At 28.5% G+C, this 20,968-nt stretch overlaps 7 protein-coding genes across 15 annotated transcripts; 4 read left to right on the forward strand and 3 right to left on the reverse strand.

Moving 5' to 3' along the window:
- Positions 1-331: 331 nt before the first annotated feature.
- LOC100742714 (enhancer of mRNA-decapping protein 4) lies at positions 332-5,056 on the forward strand. The gene is made up of 9 exons (XM_003488966.4): positions 332-545; positions 654-726; positions 1,020-1,225; positions 1,299-1,678; positions 1,757-2,025; positions 2,111-3,750; positions 3,849-4,056; positions 4,113-4,403; positions 4,481-5,056. Exons 2-9 carry the CDS (start codon positions 671-673, stop codon positions 4,668-4,670), a joined length of 3,240 nt encoding a protein of 1,079 aa, XP_003489014.2. The 5' UTR covers positions 332-545; positions 654-670; the 3' UTR covers positions 4,671-5,056.
- A 1,067-nt stretch (positions 5,057-6,123) lies between these two features.
- Positions 6,124-7,776, reverse strand: LOC100743188 (rRNA-processing protein UTP23 homolog). The gene is made up of 3 exons (XM_003488970.4): positions 7,425-7,776; positions 7,042-7,274; positions 6,124-6,958 (listed from the first exon to the last, which is right to left on the reverse strand). Exons 1-3 carry the CDS (start codon positions 7,542-7,544, stop codon positions 6,511-6,513), a joined length of 801 nt encoding a protein of 266 aa, XP_003489018.1. The 5' UTR covers positions 7,545-7,776; the 3' UTR covers positions 6,124-6,510.
- A 4-nt stretch (positions 7,777-7,780) lies between these two features.
- On the forward strand, positions 7,781-8,633 carry LOC100743433 (probable small nuclear ribonucleoprotein Sm D2). Its single transcript, XM_003488972.4, has 3 exons — positions 7,781-7,942; positions 8,120-8,375; positions 8,452-8,633. Coding segments are annotated over exons 1-3 (363 nt in total). The 5' UTR covers positions 7,781-7,940; the 3' UTR covers positions 8,557-8,633.
- A 93-nt stretch (positions 8,634-8,726) lies between these two features.
- On the reverse strand, positions 8,727-10,124 carry LOC100743070 (proteasome subunit alpha type-6). Its single transcript, XM_003488969.4, has 5 exons — positions 9,964-10,124; positions 9,703-9,797; positions 9,459-9,540; positions 8,904-9,333; positions 8,727-8,831 (listed from the first exon to the last, which is right to left on the reverse strand). The coding sequence occupies exons 1-5, from the start codon at positions 10,037-10,039 to the stop codon at positions 8,774-8,776; spliced, it is 741 nt and encodes a 246-aa protein (XP_003489017.1). The 5' UTR covers positions 10,040-10,124; the 3' UTR covers positions 8,727-8,773.
- A 489-nt stretch (positions 10,125-10,613) lies between these two features.
- LOC100742831 (probable galactose-1-phosphate uridylyltransferase) lies at positions 10,614-13,175 on the forward strand. 5 transcript variants are annotated; one of them, XM_033320399.1, is made up of 8 exons: positions 10,627-10,921; positions 11,285-11,296; positions 11,521-11,580; positions 11,659-11,828; positions 11,911-12,116; positions 12,185-12,413; positions 12,485-12,701; positions 12,782-13,175. In XM_033320399.1, exons 1-8 carry the CDS (start codon positions 10,906-10,908, stop codon positions 13,027-13,029), a joined length of 1,158 nt encoding a protein of 385 aa, XP_033176290.1. In that variant the 5' UTR covers positions 10,627-10,905; the 3' UTR covers positions 13,030-13,175. The 5 variants fall into 5 exon arrangements, with proteins under 5 accessions (XP_003489015.1, XP_033176290.1, XP_024222964.1 ...); XM_024367197.2 differs by having other exon boundaries at positions 10,630-10,921; positions 11,162-11,296; XM_003488967.4 differs by lacking the exon at positions 11,285-11,296 and having other exon boundaries at positions 10,614-10,921.
- LOC100742948 (adenylyltransferase and sulfurtransferase MOCS3) lies at positions 13,169-16,160 on the reverse strand. 3 transcript variants are annotated; one of them, XM_012384878.2, is made up of 6 exons: positions 16,024-16,160; positions 14,800-14,981; positions 14,395-14,608; positions 13,967-14,265; positions 13,420-13,887; positions 13,169-13,347 (listed from the first exon to the last, which is right to left on the reverse strand). In XM_012384878.2, the coding sequence occupies exons 2-6, from the start codon at positions 14,975-14,977 to the stop codon at positions 13,196-13,198; spliced, it is 1,311 nt and encodes a 436-aa protein (XP_012240301.1). In that variant the 5' UTR covers positions 14,978-14,981; positions 16,024-16,160; the 3' UTR covers positions 13,169-13,195. The 3 variants fall into 3 exon arrangements, with proteins under 3 accessions (XP_012240301.1, XP_012240302.1, XP_012240303.1); XM_012384879.3 differs by lacking the exon at positions 16,024-16,160 and adding an exon at positions 15,090-15,239; XM_012384880.3 differs by lacking the exon at positions 16,024-16,160 and adding an exon at positions 15,061-15,234.
- On the forward strand, positions 14,897-17,776 carry LOC100743310 (ras-related protein Rab-39B). 3 transcript variants are annotated; one of them, XM_033320400.1, is made up of 4 exons: positions 14,897-15,024; positions 15,696-16,137; positions 16,669-16,778; positions 16,887-17,776. In XM_033320400.1, exons 2-4 carry the CDS (start codon positions 16,030-16,032, stop codon positions 17,323-17,325), a joined length of 657 nt encoding a protein of 218 aa, XP_033176291.1. In that variant the 5' UTR covers positions 14,897-15,024; positions 15,696-16,029; the 3' UTR covers positions 17,326-17,776. The 3 variants fall into 3 exon arrangements, with proteins under 3 accessions (XP_033176291.1, XP_033176292.1, XP_003489019.1); XM_033320401.1 differs by lacking the exon at positions 14,897-15,024 and adding an exon at positions 15,107-15,121; XM_003488971.4 differs by lacking the exon at positions 14,897-15,024 and adding an exon at positions 15,251-15,621.
- Positions 17,777-20,968: the final 3,192 nt, after the last annotated feature.

Raw genomic sequence — 20,968 nt, forward strand, 5'->3', positions numbered from 1 at the left:
ATGTAGAACATTGATTACTAAATCTTATAATGAATATAAAGTATCAAAAAGATATATTACATGCTCCGTATCATATACAATACATATATACCTATACATACATAGCTATAAACAATAAATTATAAATTGAGATTGCTATGTATTACTGAAAGTATAATTCTTTAACATAACCGATATAATTATTTTGTAATGTATTTGGTTGTATAATGTATTTTGGTATTAAAAAATCATCTTCCTGTCTATGCAATCTGAAAAATTTACTAATTATATACATACTTAGTGATTAAAACGCTTAAAATTACGATAGCTTAAAGCGCCACATAGCGCGAAATACATAAAATACCGTCAGTGCACTTCCGGTCCATTTTTCTGACAAGTATCTGATAGCTGTCTGACATTTCGTTTTTGATAATTTCATTGAACTATGTACATGAAACACGTTATTTATTCGCATCGATGAAATAATAATTCGCGTATGTTTCATTAAAATAAAAACCGCATCATCAAAAAACACTTTTATAATCCGGCAAATATATGCACGAAAGGTAAGACTGACAAAATATCGTTATCAGGCGTGCCACCGGCTGGGGTTAGAATTATCCGAATTCCGGCACGGTAATCGCCAAAATTTTATTAATTTTATCATTTTTTAGAATACGCTATCACGTTTATGAAAATGATCAAAACGGGAGAGGATAACCTAAATCTTCAATATCAGCAAACAGTGTAAGTATTTATTGAAATTTAGCTTCATTTCAGTTATAAACGGTAGAATTTCCATTGATAATTTTTATATATTTTTATACGTCTTTCATTCATAACATTTGATGCCTTTGATTTTTATCTATCTTGGTATTACGCTATATAAACACAATAAATATCAAAAGTGTAATCTTTAAATTTTTTTATATTAATTTTCTGATCTTTATTATTAAATTTATCAACTTAATTTAATTTCTTTTTTATTGCTCAATTTTCTTTTTTCATATATATATAAAGATCTTTTTCTCTATGTTTAGAGAATTCACTGGACAAGAAAATCAACATTCAGTTGAATTATATAGTAGCAATGTTGTTGTTATTCCTTCACCAGGAGGTCATAATCACGGTAGTTCAAAGGTGAAGTTAAAAAATATTGTTGATTTTACATGGGAACATAACTTTTACCCAGGCCAATTATTAGCTGTTCATATGTCTGGGAAATATTTAGCTTATGGCATAAAAGGTAATGATAAATTTAAACTTAAATTATAATTATTTTATTGACCTTCTAAATTTAAAAAAATAACATTATTTAGTTGGTAATGGAGGAGGTATGGTTAGAGTTGTATACAAAGAATTGGAACAAAGAGCTCTGTTAAGAGGAATGCGTGCAGCAATACAAGATCTGGCTTTTGCACATGTTTCTAGTGCAATTTTGGCATGTGTTGATTATTTGGGAAACCTTTTTATACATACCATTGAATCAACACCATCAGAATTGTTATGTAGTTTATTGCTACAAGTAGATGCAGAAGATATATCTCCTAGTAGTCATCGTGTGATATGGTGTCCATATATTCCTGAAGATGTACCATCAGATGGAGATAAAGTTTCAAAGCTTTTAGTTCTAACTCGTGGTTCCAAAGTAGAGTTGTGGTCAGTTAATACTGTTTCGGCAAGATTCAGATCAATAGAGGTGAATGTGTACCTTACTTACAGATTATAAAATCCATACAAAATGAACAAAGTATCCAACTGTTTGACTAAATGATAGGCAATTGATCCAGCTGTGAAGGAAAATGGAGGCATGTTGGAAATTGATCAACATTCTGACACAATCATAGAAGCAACATTCAGTCCAGATGGCACAGCCTTAGCTACAGCTAGTTTTGACGGAGAAGTCAAATTCTTTCAAGTTTACTTACATAGTAATCCTCATGGTAATCAAGTACAACCTCGTTGTTTACATCAATGGAGACCACATGGTGGACGACCGATTTCCTGCTTGTTCTTCCTAGATGACCATAAAACGTACCATCCAGAGTAAGCAATATGTAACAAAATATTTTATTGAATTTATTTTATTATTAAATTAAAATAATCACTGTAACTGTATTTTGTTCCACAGAGTTCAGTTTTGGAGGTTTGCCATAACTGGATGTGACAATAATACAGAATTAAAAGTTTGGTCTTGTGAGGTATGGTCCTGTTTACAAACCATTAAATTTGCACCTACACCTTCTACCGGTAAATTACCAGTGTTAAAAGCCGGCTTAGATCTTAGTGCGGGATACCTTTTATTATCAGATATATACAATAAAGTTCTGTACATATTAAGTCTTACAAAAGATAATGATGAAATAACATCAGTAAATACAATATCAGAGTTCCTCCTCCCGTATCCAATACTGAGTTTTGGAATTGTTGATGCTGGTTTATGTAAAATGCGTCCTACTGGAGAATCGCTGGAAGACTTATGTCCTTGTGAAGAAGATACTGAAGAGCAACTTGTTATAAGGATGTATCTAGTTCAACCAAAGTCGTTACAAGAATGTCATATCACTTTTAAGCCTGCCTCACAAGTGAGCGGTAACTGCCTTATGGACACACTAACTCATAAATCACTGGGCTACTCTGAAGACACACGAGATATGGGAAATGTTAATCATAATGGAATTTCAGTGGAAAATTGCGAAGAAAATCGTTCCTTATCTGCCACACTTGAGACAACAACAAATCACAATGCTGGCTTAAATTTAATGACGCCAGATGCATTCAGCTCGCCTGCCAAAAAAGAAAATAATGAATTAGATTCTCGCCCTAGTAGCCCAGAATTAGGTAAAGTGTTATCTGCTAGTCCCTCACTTGCACAAGCAGTTCAGGCTCTAAATGCAACAGACCCACCATTAGCCACAAATGAGTTAGAAGAACAAGCACCTGCTAGTAGTGGTAGTAGCCCGTCGAGAGAAGTAAGAGAAATTTTATCTCTTACAAAAGCAGATGAAGAACCAGAACCAGAAAATAAGCCAAAAGATACCAATACTGCTGATGAAGATTGGCCTAATATCCCGATGGTATTATTAAAAGATGTAAGCAGACATGCCATGCAGGAAGCCGATGGATTCACAAATGATGAAGAAAAAAGAAAAAGATTAAAAGACGAATCGAAACCAACAACGCATACTACAGGAAATACTGAAAATACATGGCAAACAACAAACGAATTGAATACTCTCGAACTAATAAATAAAGTAGAGTCAATTTTGGAAATAATTCAAGATCAACGACAGGAATTAAGAGAGTTAAGTACTGAAGTGACTAGATTAAGGCAAGAGACACCAATTTCGACGCGAGTAGAATCTGCTTTAGCACGAGCTTCACAGCAACTAAATGCAACCTTAGAACAAACATTATATAGCCAAATGGCTCGGCAACACGATTTTCTTAAGACACTTGAAACAACAATGAAAGACAAAATTGAAACTACCTTACCACGTATTATTGAAGACACAGTAGAGCCATTAAAGCATCAACTTAGATTAGATTCTGCTCGAATGGATGAACTCTTAAAAAAGAATTTGACAGAACTCATTAATAGTAATCATGTAAAAGACACACTTGCTATGGCAGCAGTGAATGCAGCAAAACCAGCATTAGACGCAGCATTTAAAGAAACCTTTACAAATGTTCTTTTACCTGGCATGGAAAAAGCATGTCAAACAATGTTTAAACAAGTACAAGATGCTTTTGTTAGGGGTACTCGTGAATGTAAGATATCTATGATTGATGATACGATTTAAGGAAAATACCAATTATATTTGAAGGCTAATTTCGTATAAAACATTTTTCTTTTTTTTTTTTTTTAGACCTTCAAAATGTGGATGCAATTGCAGATAAACAATATCAGCAAAGAAATGAACAACAAAGTGAAGCGCTATCCGCATTAGTTCGCGAAGAGTTACAAACAGAATTAAATAGAGGTTTAATTATTCTCCAAGAAGGAACAATACGTACAATTCGTGATTCTATTAGAGATAATTTAAACCAACAACTTACTGAGATCACAAATGCGCGGTAAGTGTATTAAAAACACTCCATTAAATGGTGAAATTAATCGAATATGCTTATAGTTCTCGAGCTACTACACCTGCTATACCAGTATCAGCGGTTGCTGATGCTCAAGCGCGAGTTATATCTCTCCTCCAACGGGGACAGTTAAATGCTGCCTTCCAACAAGCTCTAAGTGCTAGTGATTTAGGCTTGGTAGTACTAGTTTGTGAAAAAACAGAACCTTCTAGAGTATTTTCTTCTGTAGGACCTCAAGGTCAAACCTCAAGATGTATTTTACAACAACCTGTAATTCTTTCACTTGTACAGCAGTTATCCGCAGATTTAGGACACCGTACAGAACTGAAGCATAGGTAATAGAGATATCTTTTATTATTAGTGCTTAACAATGTTAGATAAAAATTTCTCATTCTTTATGATTATTTATTAGGTGGCTTGAAGAGGCGATATTAAATTTAGATCCTAATGATCCAGTAACACGAGAACATATGGGTACTGTGTTAATGACTTTGCAATCTCAGTTAGCTGCTTTTGTAGCAGCTAATCCAAGTCATAGTTCTATACGGCGTATGAAAATGTTAGCTATGGCTGCCCGTGCACTTTTTAATCAACAACCTTGATGTTATATATGTATGGAATAGAAAAAACCCATTGACATCAGGTTTTACATGTTTTGTTTAAAAAATAGCTTAATCTGAAAGTAATATTCACATTATCCCTTCATGTCAAGACTGGCAGTAATTTACATAGAATATAAAAGAATATTGTACGAAGTTATCGTTAGCAGTTTACACAATTTGTCGAAACTCGCGCCTATAATTTGATTTTTTATAAAGTATACACATTTACGAAGTATTCGAGAGTTTACCAAAAAATTATTTTCTTGATCTTACATATAAACAAATATATAAATGTATTATACAATATAATTAAAGAGCGTGATATAAATGAGATTGTCATTAAAATAATGGCACAATAAACAATAAAAACACTATATGAATTTAAATTATTAATTATTTTATGAATTATCAATAAAGTTTTATTAATCACCAATATTATTCTATCAATTGGTATTGAAAAAATTCTCTATTAAATTTTATGGTACATAAAAAAGATTTATTTTTAATTATTATAACTCTATCTTTTGATAGCATTTTTCTGCGAAATTATGCTATGTACTGTCTTTATATTTAAAATGAATTTTAAATTAGGATCTTTACATATAATTAATGTATATTCTCCTAATTCTCTTAAATGTTAACTTTGTATTAACCTATAGATAATACATTTCATGACATATTGTATAATACACATTAAACTTCTCATACGCATGAAGATACAGTAGCAATTAAATTTTAATTAGAATTTAACTTGTAATCTTAAATGACTTCCTTTTAACGAAACGATGTTTCAGGAATTTTGTGTTTAAAACTATACGTATTTTGAAGTATTTCTATTCCATATTATTTTATTTTATCTCTGTCTCATTCATATTTTCTTTTATCTAATATGCTGCTAACTGTAATGTAACAAACCAAGATATTCTATATTTCTTACTATGAAAAAATAAACACTTTGAAATTAATAAATTGTATCTCAAATTTTATAATATATTATACTAGTATGTGGGAGAATTTTAATGCACCTTATTAATTAGTAATTTCTCTAACGTATAAGAGCATATAATCAAGACATATTTTTTATTTATGTATTACTCTATATCGTAAAATGTATATTTTCAGTATTCCAGTTTATATAATTGTTAAATGAATGTAAATAATGTGCAATTTATATGCATTTATATTTCCTTCATGTTTTCTACGCATAGAAGTTCCTAATTCAAAATTTACGTCGTGTTTCTTATATGATTAAATATTTGAACGAGAATGTAATATATGTATAGAGTGAGTATTATTAATTTAGAGTATTCATAGAGTATTATATCTTCTTTATCATAATCATATCTTACTTTAAAGTGATGTGATTCCATTTACTTATTTTTCTTACTTTAAGCGTAATTATTAGTACTACTCGAATAGTATAAAGGAATATAAAGAATAGGACATTTCAAAATACAATGAATAATTACATATATTAGTCAATAAAGTCGAGTGCTTAGACATCTTTTACTATACAATATTGTAAAAAAAAATTGTTGAAATAATTTTGTAATGTACATCAATATGAGATTTTTCAGTTCTATCTTTCAATGTGTTCGTTCTTTGTTACACAAACATAAATAACATAGTTGTATGATACTTCATGTATTTACAAGTAACAATTTTACTAGTAAAATAAGTATACTTATATTTATAAATGGACTCATATAAATACATTACGACACAGCTCTAATTACTGCAATTTTGTAAGCTGAAAGAAATAACTGTATCATAAATAAAAGGGAATTTGCATAAATTTTAATAATTTATACAAGTTTTATGTATACGTGTCCTTTTTTCATTATGTATCTTTTTCAAATGATTTTGTGCTTCCTAACTGTGTATTCTTTACTTCTGCAATCAATGCTTCTTTGATATGTGCTGCTATTTTCATTTTCTTTCTCTTCTTAACTCTACCAGATATTTTTTCTTTAACATTTTTTGTAATTTCTGTTTGTGATTTACTCTTCTTCTTCAGACAACTGAGAGGATTTGGGCCCCCTTTTTTCTTCTTTTTTAGTCTTACTTCTGTTTTATCAGTTACTCCAGCTACTTCTTTTAGTACTTTAATATTTTCTTTCTCCCATTCAGTCATCCCTAATTCTTTACGAATATTTTCAGCATATTCACGACTAGCTTGTGAAGGTGCTTCCAAAGTTGGTGCTTTACCATGCAAATACATTATTGGTACACCTGGAATTTTTCTTAAGTAATCCTGAAGTTCTCTGTCTTGCGTAGCTATAATATATCTGAAAAAAACATAACAGATATATATACATATATGTATAGTATCACTAATTTTAATTTCCACCCATTGAAATTTTTATTATACCTAAATGAATTATTTTTTCCAACCATAGATAGTAAACATTTTGTGCCACTAATTGAATGTTTTTCATGTCCACATTTATGTATAGGATATTGTTTAACAATTTGCATAGCACCACTAACTGCTTTTGAAAATGAACTTAATTTTTCAGTTTCCAAAATGATACATGGTGTAGTTAATAATTTTACTTCAGATTGAAAATATTTTGATAATTGATCTTGTATATTAAATTTATTCTAAAAAGAATTAAAAATTATTACAGATTCAAGTCACTTGTCTTCATTAATTAATAAGTAATTATATATATCATTTTCTATTCTTTATATACTGAAAGCAGACATCAACTTTAATTACAGTAACATAAAATAATATATTTAAATGCAAACCTCTAACGCAGCCAAAGCAAATGTGCCATCAATAAGAACTTGAAACGGAGATCTAAATTTGAAGTTGTTAATAAAAAAGCTTAAATTTTTTCTCGCTTTTTTCTGTCGGTTTGTTTTCATCTTATTTTCCCAGCTAACCTTAAAATGTGTCACATTTATCTTATACACATACAGATTTAATCTTCGAAATAATATGATAAAATATTATTAAACATTGTAAACCTTTATTTTAAATCGACAAAAATACTAAAAATTTTAACCACTAAATAAAGAGCTTTGCTTTTTCAATGTATTTCATAAACACAAATTGTGTATATATATACATATAGAAAGATTACTCAATATGCAATATAACATAACCTACTTTCAGAGGTGATCGGAATCGGAAATAATAGAAGTAAACTGAACGTTGTGTTGCTCGTTGATTTGAAAACATAGTTATTACTTATATTTTATGTACTATTCCTGAGAAAAATTTTGCATTATCGATTTCATTCGTAACAGAAATTCATCAAAATGTAAATGTTTATACAAAATTTTTTATCGTTTTAACAGTAATTTTTATATTTACACAAAACTTAACCTTACTTTTCTATTTATATACTATCTTTTTGTGTAAATTTTACCTGAAGGTTATAACTTTTCTCTTTGAATTCCTATTAGCAATTTTCTAACAGAACAACTTTTATTTTTAGGTCTTCTTTAACTAAGCCAAAATCTGAAATGACTCCTGAGGAATTAGCAAAACGAGAAGAAGAAGAATTTAACACTGGACCACTTTCAGTATTAACTCAATCTGTGAAAAATAATACACAAGTTTTAATTAATTGTAGAAATAACAAAAAATTATTAGGAAGAGTAAAAGCATTTGATAGACATTGTAACATGGTTTTAGAAAATGTAAAAGAAATGTGGACTGAACTTCCACGTACTGGTAAAGGAAAAAAAAAGGTAATATAATATAACTATGTGGTATTGAAGCAAAACTTATGATTGACAGTATACAGAAAGCTTTGTTTTTATCTAGGCAAAACCAGTAAATAAGGATAGATTTATTTCAAAAATGTTTTTGAGAGGTGATTCTGTAATTCTAGTTCTACGAAATCCTTTAGCAACAGCATCAGGAAAATAATTTTACCAATATCTTCACTATTTTATAACTTATAAATAAGAAACATGAATTTGAAATAAATTTTTTAATTTAAACTATAAATGTGTATAATTTATTCGTGTTAACAATTATATCTTGAATTTAATATAATATACTTTCTCTTATATTTTAAATATAAAAATGAAACAGTGTTAAGTAGGTCATGACATTTATTTGTAATGAATTATACAAAAAATCATTAATCTTTTTCAGCAATTGCAGTAAGATGCTTATCAATTTCTTGTTCTGTTAAAGTTCTGAAACATAAAAACATTTCATACGTTATTTATTTACAACAATTTTATACATGAAGTAGAAATAATATTTACCGAAATTTGGGATTGTCCTTTGATACTACCCCAACTTCTATCTCTGTTGGCTTAAAATCTACTGATAAAACAGTAGATAAACAAGTAATTGCTAACTGTATTGTTTCATCATGATCATAGTTTTGTTTCTTCTTTAACTTTTTTTCCAGATAAGAATTAGCTTCAGTTTGTTTAGCACCAACAGAGATGGCTCTGTAACCACAATAATATCCTGCAGGATCAGCCTTATAAACACAAGGTCCTTTTTCTTTGTCATATGAAATAAGCATCATAGAACATCCAAGAGGCCGCATTTCTGCATTTTGTGTATATACTTGACTGATATCTGCAATACGTCTGCATAATGCATCCACAGGAATTTCATATTCATACTTGTATTTAAAATGAGCTGCTTCATATCTTGCACGTTGAACTTGAGATCTGCTATCGGCTAAAATGCACAACAAAAACAATATATCTTTAGTACAAAAAAGATCTAGATATTTCAAACAATAATGATTGAAAAATTATATAACAAATCTTTAGGATAATCATTTTCTTTAAAACTTTACTCACCTATCATGCCTGTCACAAGGCAACCGATATGCTCAGTGAGTTGAAAAATATGAGTAACACTGGAAGCATCAAGCAGCTTATCCTATAAACAAATATCCTTAAATTTAATAAGTTTCATTTGTATTCTTTGCAGAAAAATCTTTAAATGTTACTTTAAAATACTATACTATATACTGTAGAAAGAAGAGAATAATATTATAAAGAACTACTAGTAATAACAGTATAGTGATAGAGGTTATCTTACAGGCACTTTCTTTTGTGTAGCAAAAACAGCTGTGTCCACTCCTTTTACAGCAACAGATGTCAAACCACCTTGATTTATCGCTTTAAACGCATATTCTGCAAAATATTCGATACTTTTACTTAAAAAGGTTGAAAATTGCTAATCACGCCATGTCATGGTTCCCGCTTAGAAAATTCGTATAACAGTTAGTACTTCGAAAGACAGCAACAAAAATTGAAAAACTGTTTATGTCTTAATGTAAAATATTTTCACAAATCTTACCTACTTGGTAAAGCCGCCCTTCCGGTGAAAAGATTGTAATATGTCTATCAAAACCAGCACTACTACCGCGCGCCATATTCGCAAATAATGTTAATGGTCGCGTTTAAAAGTTGCAGGCAACTATTCGAAACGTCAAATCATGCAAGGCGAGTATTAAGGTAATTTACATTGAACGACAGAAATTTTTACCGGAACAATTTTTACATATTCTTATATTCATTTAGAAAAGTAGACTTAAAATCAAATATAAAGATCTGACTTTCTAAGAAATTTGTAAAATTGTTTATTACTTATCCTTACAATTTTAATATATTTTTTAATACAAAATTATGCTCTTTATTATTCTGTATAAAAATCTGAATTTTATTTAAAGATTAAATTATAATTAAAAAAGATAATTGTTTAGTATTAACAGTTAGAATTTAAAAAGATATAAATTTTAAAATTTGATTTCAAAAGTAATATATTTTATTACGAATATTTCTCTTTTGAGAAATATACATAGTAGCAGATTTTTTAGTATAATTAACTACACAACATATTAGCATTCCTATGTCAAAAAATGAAGCAATTTAAACCGTATTTTCTTTATTGGCAATGCACATACATATATTTGTTTATTCGTTTTCCTATAAATAACGCTTGCGATATCTTTTAACATCTTAAGCTTGTTCTGATCGAGATCGAATCTGATTTTACACCAACCATCTAATACGTAGTAATACGTGATACACATCGATATGTGTACACATTGAACATTAGATTTCGTAAGCAATGTAAATGTTATCATAAATTACTGTACTTGGTATAGTTACACGAATATCTTGTCTATGAAAACAATGACACGTATATCTTAAATTACTGCTGTCATTAAAAATTTTCCAGTACGCTAGTAGCACTTAAGCGACACTTGCGATACCAAAAGTAGATACCAAAGTACAAATGTCTGCATCAACAGGTAAAAATATTTTATATTAAATGAAAAATTAATCACTTAGTACAACAAATATCTGTAAAAGATAAAGGTAGTCGTTGTATTATTTATAAAAAGTACACATTATTAATCGCGTAAGGTTTTTTTCAAGTAAATAAATTTTAGAACATAAGCGTCGGTCATATGACCTTCCACAAATTTTGTTTTATTTTTTTTATATTATAAATGTGTAGTGGCATGTGAAACTAATAATAATTTTTACAGTTTATTGTACATTCTGTATGATTGAAATCAAAACAAAACCCGCGTGAGTCTATTGTGCATTATTTATAGTTCTGATTAAAACGAAATCCACATGACGATTAAAATTTGTATTACTATTCGTAGCATTCCAAAAGTGTAAGTAATGCGTGTATATGTATATAGTAATGAAGCAAAATACTTTTATATGATATTTTTAAATGTTCATATTGAATAATATACTTTAATTCAGTAAACTAATTGTAATTTTGTCAAACAAATTAATTTGCTGTAAAAATTAGTTTAATATATTAATGTAACATATACATAATCTTATCCAAATTTTTTGTGTATATACATGAAGACTTAATACTAATTTTCAGGTGATAAGAACAGCCTGAAAAATGGCACAGAAGCTTTAAAAACACAATTTGATCCTACTGGTTAGAATTTTTGTTCTTATGAAGAAATTATATCAAATTCAAGTTCTATGTATCATCTATTAGATCAATATTTTATAGAACATCAACATATTCGATATAATCCCTTAAAGGGAGAATGGGTACTAGTGTCACCACATCGAATGAAACGACCCTGGGGGGGACAAATTGAAACAAATATAGAAGAAGATCTTCCAGATTATGACCCTGATAATCCACTTTGTCCGGGCAACGTCAGAGCTAGTGGACAGGTAATGCATTTAAATAACTATCCTTTAACTTTAAAACCAGAATTGCACAACTTTTCTGATACTAAATGTTTTTGTTTTCCAGGTAACTCCAATATATGAAAATACATATTCATTTGTCAATGACTTTCCTGCATTATTGGAATCAGTTCCTAATCCATCAAAATCTGAAGATGAATTATTCCAAATGGATGCTGCCAGAGGTACTTGTAAAGTGATGTGTTTCCATCCCAAATCAAATGTAACAATAGCACTTATGAAAATTTCAGAAATTAAAGAAGTGGTTAAACGGTATGTTGGTAATACATTTAGTTTGTAGTATTGTAATATTTTATGTAATAAATGTCGTTATGATTTAGCTGGATTTTTGAAATGCTTGAGTTGGGAGAGAAATGGACTTGGGTACAAATTTTTGAAAATCGTGGTGCTGTAATGGGCTGTAGCAATTCTCATCCTCACTGTCAAATTTGGGCTAGCTCTTTCTTACCAAATGAAGCTAAAATAAAGGATAGATACCTCAGCGATTATTATAATCGTAATAAAAAACCACTTCTTATAGATTATGTACAAAAAGAACTTTTCAAAAAAGTAAAGTACCATATTAAGAGAATTTAGATTTAGATCTTCAGATTTTTTAATTTGTATATTTTATGTTGTAGGAGCGCATTGTATCAGAAAACCGAGATTGGGTAGTTTTAGTACCATTTTGGGCAGTATGGCCATATGAAACTATGGTATTGCCTAAGAAACAAGTATCTAGAATGCAAGATTTATCAGAAAGTCAACAAGAATCATTAGCAGCTACTATGAAAATACTGTGTACAAAATATGATAACTTATTCCATTGCTCTTTCCCTTATTCTATGGGTTGGCATGGTATGGTTAAATATTATTGGATATGTTCATTAAAAAAGGTCATGTAACTAATCACGATATTTAATTGATTCTGTTTGAAGGAGCCCCAACTGGACCATATGTAAAACAAGATTATCCTTATTGGACTTTCCACGGAATTTATTTACCTCCACTATTACGTTCAGCAACTGTAAAGAAACATATGGTTGGCTATGAACTTCTTGCACAAGCACAAAGAGACTTAACGCCAGAACAAGCAGCAGAGAAATTACGAAATTTATCAGATTCCCATTACAAGTATCCAGAAACCAGTTTAACTAGTTCTGAGATAGAAGAGTATTCTAAATGAATTAATTCACTTTATATAACTATATATTTTTATAAATGTACGTGTTATTCACGTATATGTATTTATAAAAATGTAATGTCGTACATTATGTAATTATACACATATTAATTTTAGTAGTAAAAATCAATAAACATGAAAGTAATCAATTACATACAATTTTATACAATTAATATATAGGAAATGTACAATCAATTTTCTTGCTCCAAGCATGAATGCCACCAATTACATCTTTTATTTCTAGATTACTTCCTTGAAATATTTCCTGAAGACTTTTTACAGCCTTTTGCGAATCATTCCCTCTTCTGCACATAACATATACTAGAACAAATGCACACATATTTATTATATATTTACAACTTCAACATAACATATTAAGCAAAATATACTTACAACTAGCATTATCATGTTGTTTTTGTATTTCCTGTATTCTACTTCTTATTAATGTTACTGTTTCGTTGTTATTAATATCACATAATGGTATATTTATAGAGTTCTTTAAATGACAGATGTCAAATTCTTCGGCTGAACGTACGTCAATTAAAATATGAGCTTTTGTGCCTAATTTCAATGTTGTGTTATATTCTTCCACGCTTATTCTTTCTTCCGTTCTTAATAAATTTAATTTCGGATCTTTATCATTTGCTTTTGCACCACAAAATTGTTCATAATCAATTAATTTGTGCAGAGGTGGATGTTCGCCACAAACGGCACAGTTTATATTTTTAGCACGCAGGTTGATCTTACGAAACTTCGTTTCTAGTCCATCAAATAATAGAAGTTGACCGGATAGTACATGCGGAAGATCGAGTACTATCTTCAGCGCTTCTAATGCTTGTAAGACGCCAATAGTACCAACAGCTGCAGTTAAATTAAGTAATAAATATTTTTCGAATTAAAAATACTGAATAAATTAATTAAATTAATTAAAAAATAATACCTGGGCCAAAAACACCACCATCTCCACAATTTGTTACTGTTTCTGGAGGAGGAGGTTTAGGAAATATACATCTGTAGCAAGGTCCATTGTAATTAAATACAGATAAATGACCTTCAAATTTTAATGCTGATCCAGATACTAAAGGTTTATTACTTAGAACACACGCATCATTCAATAAATAACGTGTAGCTACATTATCAGTAGCATCTACCACTACATCGTAAGATTTTATTATGTCCAGAGCATTACTGCTATCTAGTTGAATTTTATATGGAGTAACTTTAATGTCACTGTTTAAGCTAAAATTAGGAATATTTAGTTTAGATTATAAAAGTAGGGATATTTTATATCATGAATTTTACCATCAAATAAACATTTAATACATATACTTATAAAAATCTATGCATATTATATTGATATACAAATACCGATTAAGACTTTCTGCAGCAGTATTTACTTTTGGTGTTCCAATACTTGTTTCTGCATATAATAATTGTCTATGAAGATTGTTAATCTCTACATCATCATAATCAATTATACCAATTTGTCCAACACCAGCAGATGCTAAATATAATGCAGCTGGGCATCCAAGTCCACCTGCCCCTACGATCAATATTGCGCTATTCTTTAATTTTACTTGACCTGTAATTATATAATGAAAAATGTTAGAATTGAAAATAAAGACTTTATTATTATTTATATATCAAATTAAGAATACATATAGAAGAGAAAATATTAAATACTAAAGAATAACAGATTTTTGTTATATGAAATTCATATGATTTTAATTTAATATATATAATACATTTTAAAATTTTGTAAATAGAATACACCTTTAATAGCAATTTCAGGCAAAAATATTTGCCTACTATATCGTAATATTTCTTCGTTATTCAAACCGTAATCTTGTAAGATTTGTTTTTCGCGCCTTAAGGCAGCTAGTTGAGTTTCCTTCGTGCGTAACAACTCACGCAATTCAACAATTTCATCAATCAATTTCTTTTCGTTCATTTTTCTAGAAAAAAATTTAAAAATGATTTACTGTTCTATTATAAAAGGTTAAGAGTAAAATTAAATTCAAAATTTTTTATTACAGAAAATCACGTAGTTAGGTTATACGTACTAAAACTTATTCACAAAATTACTGGTTAGAAGGTTGTTATTACATAAGTAGCAAATCCTACTTAAGAAACAACTCGTTATAGATAAAACTTAAACAAACACGAGTGAAGATTATTATTCTAATCTTTATTATTTTATTATTAATTTCGAATACTATCACTTTTTTTATTACTTTACAATCAGTATACACGCATCTACTTGAATAGATATATATTACACATTCTGTGCCCTGTTCTACGTTTAAGATGCAAATGGCACTATGCTTTACATATTTAGTATACGCAAAAATGCTCGACTAATCTCTTAATTAACCTTTAATCCTTTCAATGTGATAGATAAAATGAAGAATTTCTCGTTTCAAGTAGTGTAACAAAAATAGAGAATATTTTCGAATATTTACTTTTAGAGTTTAGAATAATATTCTTTTGTCCATTTTACTTAACTAGTAGAGAAAAGAAGTCAATATTTTCTTTTAATTTTTTTGGTGTTCATTGATTGTATACAGATTTGTATTAAGTAAACTATAAATATGTGTAAGCAATATTTATAAATTAAATTATTATGTCTTTCTAGCTTTCTAGTTAAACCCGTGAAATGTGTATTTTAGGTGGCTACTATGACCGCGTGGTTCTGTGAGTGTCTCAAAGAATTAAAGAAGAAAGAAGCAGTGAAATTTAGAACTGCTAAAAACAGCTAGTTCGTTGAAAATTACGATGTGCTTGGTTTCAAAGATCCTTATGAGATCTACGTGTTTATTTGCACAGTGTCGTGCGCAATAAGTGCAGTACAGTCTTGGGCAAAGGTAGGAAGTTGATGATTAATGTCACGGTCAGCGAGGTTCTCACTCTTGACAAGTGCATACAAGAAAATCATGACTTTATAAGTGACAACTGGAGTATTGCTTGTGAAGAACTTTAATCGTAATATATACATACGTCAAGATGGTGGAACCAATTTTTGACTATCAATTTCGCCTGATACTTATCGGTGACAGTACAGTCGGAAAAAGTTCGTTGCTGAAATATTTTACTGATGGGAAGTTCGCAGAGGTACGCAGCGACTCTAACCGTTATTGTCAACAATGTTGATAAAAATGTTGATTTTAATCAAATCTGTCATGTTTTGTTCTTTTGTCATTTTTCATAATATCAAATAAGTTATACTGTAATTGATGTTGAAATCGAAGTTGAAATAGATTTTATGTCGTTGGAGTATTTCCAATTTTGCTGATCTAATAATATTTATGTAGTTGATTACTATTTTTTAAATAAAGAATTCAGGACAGCATAAAAATGCTATGATATTAAATATGTTTGAAGAATTTTTGTCACGCAAATGAATTAGTTTTAATGTCCAATTATAATTATTATATACATTGTACAATTAGTAGGTTAATGAACAATAATAAACAAAACGGTATCTTTGATTGAGATACATTTTTATCTTTTATCTTGAATCTGTCATTGACTTATATATAGAGTATATTTTTTAGTAAATCAAAAATTATAATTCTTTTACAATACAATGAGTTTATATCTGATATTATTATAGGAAGTATATAACGTATTTTATTTGATTAGCTTTCAGATCCAACAGTAGGAGTAGATTTTTTTGCTAGATTAATTGAAGTAAAGGATGGAACAAGAATAAAATTACAGTTATGGGATACAGCTGGCCAAGAAAGATTTAGGTGTGTTATATTTGTATTATATGTTTTTAGTAATTACGAATATATTAAAAACAAGATATAATATGTCATTGATACAAGTAAAATAATGAAATGTATTGTTTATCTTAGGTCAATTACAAAATCATACTATAGAAACTCTGTTGGTGCCCTGCTTGTGTATGATGTCTGTAATAGAGCAAGTTTTGAACATATTCCTCAGTGGATGATGGAAGCTCGTAGACATATTGAGCCACATCGCCCTGTATTTGCATTGGTAGGTTGTAAATTAGATTTAGTTACCAATGGAAGTAGGCGAGAAGTTTCAAAAGAAGAAGCAAGAGCTTTTGCTGATCAACATGGAGTACATCACATTGAAACAAGCGCAAAGACTGGAGTTAATGTTGAAGAAGCATTTCGAACAGTTACACAGGAAGTTTATAATAGAATACAGACTGGTGAATATAAGGTAGAAGATGGTTGGGATGGAATAAAAACTGGATTTGCTAGGCCTGGTGGTTTAGATTTTAATCTAGTCGAAGCAGAACCTGCAAAATCCTCTTGTTGTTAAGTTAAAATTTAATTTGTTACAAAAGCAAACAATGTTCAGAATGCAGTGGCACTATAAAAATTTATGTTTTTTAAGTTTTTCTAAATCTTGAGACATGTATATTAAGAGAGAGGAAGACCGAAAGAATACATTCAAATTTCCATATCAATTTTATTTGACAAACATGAAAGAAAATTCTATTCTTTAATAATTACATTCCACTGCATTCTCGTTTTAGAAGAAAGATTTACAACAAATTTAAAATGTGTATAAATCTCGATTAGACATTTTTGTACATAGCTTGTATAAACGAATGATTATATGTCATTGAAGTACACAGACATTGAACTAGAACTATTTCTTATCTTATTTAAGGAACAAAATATCTCAATGTAAAGAAAGTTCATGTTCATAGTATAAATGTAGCCATAGCATTTGTATGAATTTTGTCATAAATTAATGATTTTGTTAATGATGAAAGAAAATAACGAATGTGCTTCTTTGTCAAAATTATCTTTTAAATATCGTAATAATAGAGTATTATAGTGAATATTATATAAATTAAAGTTTTCGAAATAAAAATGCAAATGTTTGTAGATCACGCGTTTTACATACAGAAGTTATTTTTTGTTTTTAATGACACAGTTTGTGATAATGTCACATATATATGAAGAGCCAAAATACATACATATATATATATTCGTACTGTTCATATTTAATTAAAGCCAAACAAGTTAATATATCAGTACTTATATCTTAATTTATGAAACAATATATAAGAAGCGATCTGTATGTGCTCTAATTTTAAAACATCATAAACTTATTCTGTAAATATTATATTATATAATTATGTCAAAATATTACAAGATCTTGTTATAGAATAATAGATAGTGCACCACAATTTGTATAAGTTGCTACGAATTAATAAACATCTGCTTTATCATATTTTTATCATAAGATATAAACATGTCAGTTTAAATATGATATGAAAAATTTATATAATCTAATATAATATTTTTAATACAACCATTTTTTATTGGATGGTACATTTTACATTTTATCATGTCAATCTCTTAAAAGAAAATAAATTTCTGACTTTCAAGATATAAGTTAAGAACATAAACACTTGCATATACATACATACATTCTTAAGACAGAAATAAATTAGTCAAATAAATTTTATTCAAAAAAATATTATTTATGTGATTTGCATTTTTCAATACAACACGAATTAAGCAGAGATGTATTTATATCTGTACAATGTAACAGATATATAGAATATGTATCAAATGATAAAGTGCAGTAAAATCTGCATTTGTATAAATAGTGTAAGTAAATGCAGCATGGATAGAATTTATGTATGAAGTTTTATACTTATTAACTGTGGCATAAGACAAAATGAGTAATAGCTATTAGGAAAAAGAAAGAAAAACGCGAAACAGTAACATATAACTTATCATTATATTTGTATAGCTATAGGACATATCTTTTTGTCAATAAGTGATGTATGTATGTAATGAACGTACAACGTTGTAATATCCTAATTGACAAATAGACTTTTTCATCTATAAAAAATCTAAATTTGTTATGTGTTCGTTTCTGTTTTAAAATATTTTTTTGTAAATAAAAATTAATATCATATTGAGGACATGAATTATAGTAAATCTATGTTATATTATTTTAACATGTGACTATATAAAACTATAATTATACATAATATGTGAAAAACGGACACAGACATATATATACATATATTATAATGTCTATTTTGTAAAAATTGTTTTCTCATAAAATTTATTTTATGTCTAATTTGACAATTCAATATATACATCTTAGTGCACTACACATTTATATACATATAATCATGTTGGAAAATAAACAATTATAGAATTAATTATATTATTAAATAAACAATTATACAGTTCTTTTTTGATAATGTAATGCAAGTATTAATTATTGACATTTCTTTTGTGATAGAATTCGCAAAATTATGTTCTGCCACCATATTCTAGATAATTTCTATTTATTTAACTCAATAAATTAATATTTTTGCTTTTTTTTTAGAATAAATTAATTACAAAGATACTTCTACTAAAATTACATATTATCATATTCATAATTTTAGATATATATAAAATATGGTGTGTGTTTTGTGTAACTGGTTATTTTTATAGGCTGTAACAGATGGAGTAATCAAAATGTTGATGAGATATAATTTCATATTTAATGTACAATATATAACATATATACAGTATATACAAGTTAATACTTTCTTGCCAATATGTTTAAATTATACAGATTTTTGTAAACTGAATAATTTATATCTCTGAAATGTAAAATTGTCTGAATACAAGAAAAATATTACAAAATATCATTGTTACAGTTACATTTTCACGTAATTATGAAACATTAGCTAAACAGAATGAAACTAAATTTGTAAAAAAGCAAACTGAGGAAGAATAGTTTATATAATATTCTCATAATTAAATAATAACAATTAAAGAATATTGGTCGTTGTTAAGAAATATCTTATTCGTTTTATTTGACAAAATAATATAGTATTACGTTATATTATAGCACGTTATACTGAATTACGTTACGTAGTATTACGTTATATTGTACTACGTTATACTGTATTACGTTACATTATATTATGTTATATAGAATTACTTTATATTATACTTTATTATATTATATTACGTTATATAGTATTACGTAATAATGTATTACGTAATACTATACGTTATTACGTATTATGGTATTACGTTATTATGTATTACGTTATATAGTATTACGTTGTATATTAGTATGTTATAATGTATTGCGATATATAGTATTATGTTATATAATATTAAAATATGATGGATTACGTCACAATGTATTACGTTATATACTACTACGTTATACTATATTACGTTATTTTATATTACGTTATATTATATTACGTTATAATCTATTACGTTATAATGTGTTAAGTTGTAATGTATTACGCTATATAGTATCATGTTATAATGTATTATGTTATATGGGATTACGTTATATTATAATACGTTATAATGTATTACGTTATATTGTGTTACGTTTTGCCCTAACTTCAAATACTGGGCAGAAGGCGTACGTTACCGTAATCGCAGACGGATATGAACACGGATGTATAGTGGGGATATCGAAAGGTGACAAAGGGAAGCAAGTGGATCAACACAGCAGTTGTCCGTAACCAGTCATTAGTAAGAGTCGCGAGTCGAGAGTTCTGAAAAAGTCGCTAGTCAAGAAAGTAAACAAACTGTTGAACGAACCGCCGCGTTTTCAGTTGATAGCTTTCACATTCTACATCTCAGTTATATTGTATTACCTTATATTACATTACGTCATATTGTATTACGTTATATTATATTATATTACGTTTCATAGTATTACGTTATAATATATTGCGTTATGTCTTATTACGTTATAATGTATTACGTTATATAGTATTACGCTATATTATATGTGGAGGACGATTAAACGTGTTGGTGTATATAGTGATGAGACGAGTTGATACTTAGTGTAGTCAAATGTATTTAAAACTATTTGCAGTACAGAGTTAGTTGTCGTTCGCTCAGTGTTGCTCGATATGCGTATACAAGGTAATGCGTACGTTCGCTCGATATTAATCGCTATAAGA

This window comes from Bombus impatiens, unplaced genomic scaffold (assembly GCF_000188095.3).
Source record: "Bombus impatiens unplaced genomic scaffold, BIMP_2.2 scf_0312, whole genome shotgun sequence".
NCBI classification, from domain to species: Eukaryota; Metazoa; Arthropoda; class Insecta; order Hymenoptera; family Apidae; genus Bombus; species Bombus impatiens.